Here is a 3,076-nt window from a genome sequence, read left to right as displayed (position 1 = left end):
AAAATTTGGTGTACTCGTATTACTCTTGTGTTTCCTTTTCCTGCGATTTATACTAAATGTAATTACTCTGTGATCGCTGTTTCCTAAGTTGCTCTGTATTTCCACATCCATGATCAGATCCGTGTTATGTAATCAGTAGCTCTAGCAATGGATTATCTCCCATGGGATTGTCCTGCAAGACATTTAGGAAATGATGAGCCTTAGATGATTGAGTGGTTTCTTCTGCCCAGTCTATGTCTGGATAATTGATACCCAAAAAGAAAAATCCCCAGACACCGATGTGCAGATATATTTCCGAAGTTTTACAGATTTTTATTTTATATCAAAAGAAAGATTTAATAAAGACTTATATTTCCAGGACTGAAAACTAACAACATTGATAGAAACAGGAAAACAAGGAATAAAATACCCGTCATAATTATTACCATGAAGGTGAACTGAATCATAATGTGAGAAATTACATAAAATTGTATTAAAACCAGAAACATTTCCAGGCACAAACCTCCAAATCCTGGGATTGTCCCTGAAATCCAGACACACCTGGCAGTTATCGTAAATCACATTTATTTTATTTAAAGGGCACCTGTCATGAGAGAATCATGGGGGCCTCCTTTGCTACCATTACTCTCCTTGTGAGAATGCTAGTTCCCTGGCTGTCATGTTGATGCTCAGCTTTCAATACTGTCTCAGTCTCTGACCCGGAACAAGTATAGAGATGGGGAATTCTGAAACTTTTCTGATTCTTATTACTACCACTCTATAAGTTCTTACATTACACACAGCTAGAGAACTGGCGTTTTCAGAAGGAGGCCCTCCCAGGAGTCACCACTTCCTCCAATCATTGGCTGATCAGGGGACCAATCCCACCAACCATCACTGTGATGTCACCAGACTCTGGGTGGTGTTCTCACATCTCCCACCTCCCCCCACATATCTTTATACAACCATCCCCTACCCATAACCCAGCATGGAGGGGCTCAGTGAAGGTGGTGGTGAAGGTGTGGAGGTGTCGGATCGGGTCACACAGATCATAAAAGGAGATCCGCCCGGCCTCATAATCCAGATCTATCCTGACTCTGTTACTGGAGGGATTGGGAGGTAATGGGATCTTTTTACTGCCATGTACTGCCTGTATCACCTCGTACTGATTACCATCCCAATACAATCCCCAGGACTTCTTATTCCATCCAATCTCTGACTGGAATCCTCTCCTGTTTATACTGGGGTAACACATCCCGACCATCCAGCTCTCTGACCCCCCGACATCCACTTCCCAGTAATGTCTCCCTGAGGAGAAACTCTGACTGCTCATCACCTGAGAACACTGAAATCTCTCTGGTGTTTTGGGGTAATTCTGGTCTATATGTGACCAGGATACAGTTTTCCTGTCATCTGATATCTGTAGATATTTATTAATTGTGTTTCCATCCAGTAATATGTCTGCAGCTCCCTGTATATAGAAGTATACATTTACCTCTGTTATTATATCAGATAAACCTGTGTGTAAGACCCCCGCCACACTCAGACCCCAACCATCATGGAGGAGCTTCTCATGTCTCTCTCTGTCCTCATTATCTCCATCCTCAGTATCACACAAGTCACCTGTGTCTGATTCCTGTAAGACAGTCAGTGGATCCATCATGTTACACAGCTCCTCAATGTGACGCATCTTCCTGGACAGCTCCTCCTTCTTTATTTCCAGATCCCGGATGGAGATGGAGATCCGCTCTGCCCTCTCGGAGATTTCCCTCAGGGCTCTCTTCTCCAGATCTTCCAGACGTCTCCTGAGATCTCTAAACAGGACAGTGACTCTCTCAGTGTCACCAGCTGCTTCTTCTTCTACTTTCCTCCTGTGTTCCTGCAGACTCTGGACTCTTTCCTCCATCTCCTCTCTCTTTGTCAGATGTTTCTGCAGAACATTCCTCAGTGTCTCCTTCTTCTTCTCAGAAGCCTCATCCAGTGTCTCCACCCGATGTCCCCGATGTTCTCCAGCCAAACTGCAGGACACACAGATACAAGTATTATCTTTGGTGCAGAAATACTTCAAAACTTCCTTATGGACGGAGCATTTCCTGCTCTCCATGGACAAGGTGGGGTCACATAAGACGTGTTCTGGGGACTTTTTGTGGACTCTCAGGTGTTTATCACACAGAGAAACCTCACAGTGTAGACAGGATCTAACAGCAGGTACAGGAGAGTCCACGCAGTGAGTACAGAAGACCCCAAACTCCTCCCGATCTGGCTGAGCAGACAGGAAAGTCTCTGCTATGTTACGTAGTTTTATGTTCCTCTGCAGTGCAGGACGATCCGGAAACTTCTCTCTGCATACAGGACAGGAATATCCTCCAGACTCCTCCTGTGTATCCAGCAAACGATCAAAACAGACCCGGCAGAAGTTGTGACCACATCTCAGCATTACAGGATCGGTATAAATGCTCAGACAGACGGAACATTTCAGCTCAGCTCTCAGATCAGCAGATGCCATCGCTGAAAGCAGAAGAGAGAAATGAAACTGAAAGTCTCTGACACCGGAGAGGAATGCGGATGGGGGAGGGGTGACATCCTCCTACACATCACAAACAAACAGAAGATTTCCCAGCACACTGATCAGCCAGCCTGTAAAACAACCAGATTGTCCGTCTAACAATTCACAATAAAAGCAGAGGGTTTAGTTGCACACATATGTGGAAGTCGCAGTGCCTCTCCAAGGCTCCTCTGTGTACTGCGGTCCTAACTCTGTAATTTCCAGTCTCTCCCAAGTCGGGCAGATATAGCAGTGGATAGATTAAGGGCAAGAATGCCTGGAGGGAGCCCATCCCTCCTTAAAGGCACAGGGACGCACTTGATGACCAGCAAGAGCACAATGGTAGCTAAGGGCATCCAGTGCGCCCCCACACCCAATTCAACCAACTATACAAATATTTGCTTGCAGATGTGAACGCCTATGCACGCACATGTTACCCATTAACACTGGTGCCAAATGGGCTATATAAGGTAAGGTGACCAGGTTTTTAAAATTAAATCTGGGGACATATTTTTATTTACTAGTGACTCTAGTAACTCTCTGCCCGTCGCC

General features: G+C 45.3%; 1 protein-coding gene across 1 annotated transcript; it reads right to left on the bottom strand.

The window, feature by feature from the left end:
• Nucleotides 1-401: 401 nt before the first annotated feature.
• Nucleotides 402-2,677, bottom strand: LOC120921708 (E3 ubiquitin/ISG15 ligase TRIM25-like). Its single transcript, XM_040334247.1, has one exon. It carries the CDS (start codon nt 2,483-2,485, stop codon nt 908-910), a length of 1,578 nt encoding a protein of 525 aa, XP_040190181.1. The 5' UTR covers nt 2,486-2,677; the 3' UTR covers nt 402-907.
• Nucleotides 2,678-3,076: the final 399 nt, after the last annotated feature.

This window comes from Rana temporaria, assembly GCF_905171775.1.
Source record: "Rana temporaria chromosome 3 unlocalized genomic scaffold, aRanTem1.1 chr3y, whole genome shotgun sequence".
NCBI lineage: Eukaryota > Metazoa > Chordata > Amphibia > Anura > Ranidae > Rana > Rana temporaria.
This window is presented reverse-complemented; position numbering and strand designations above follow the sequence as displayed.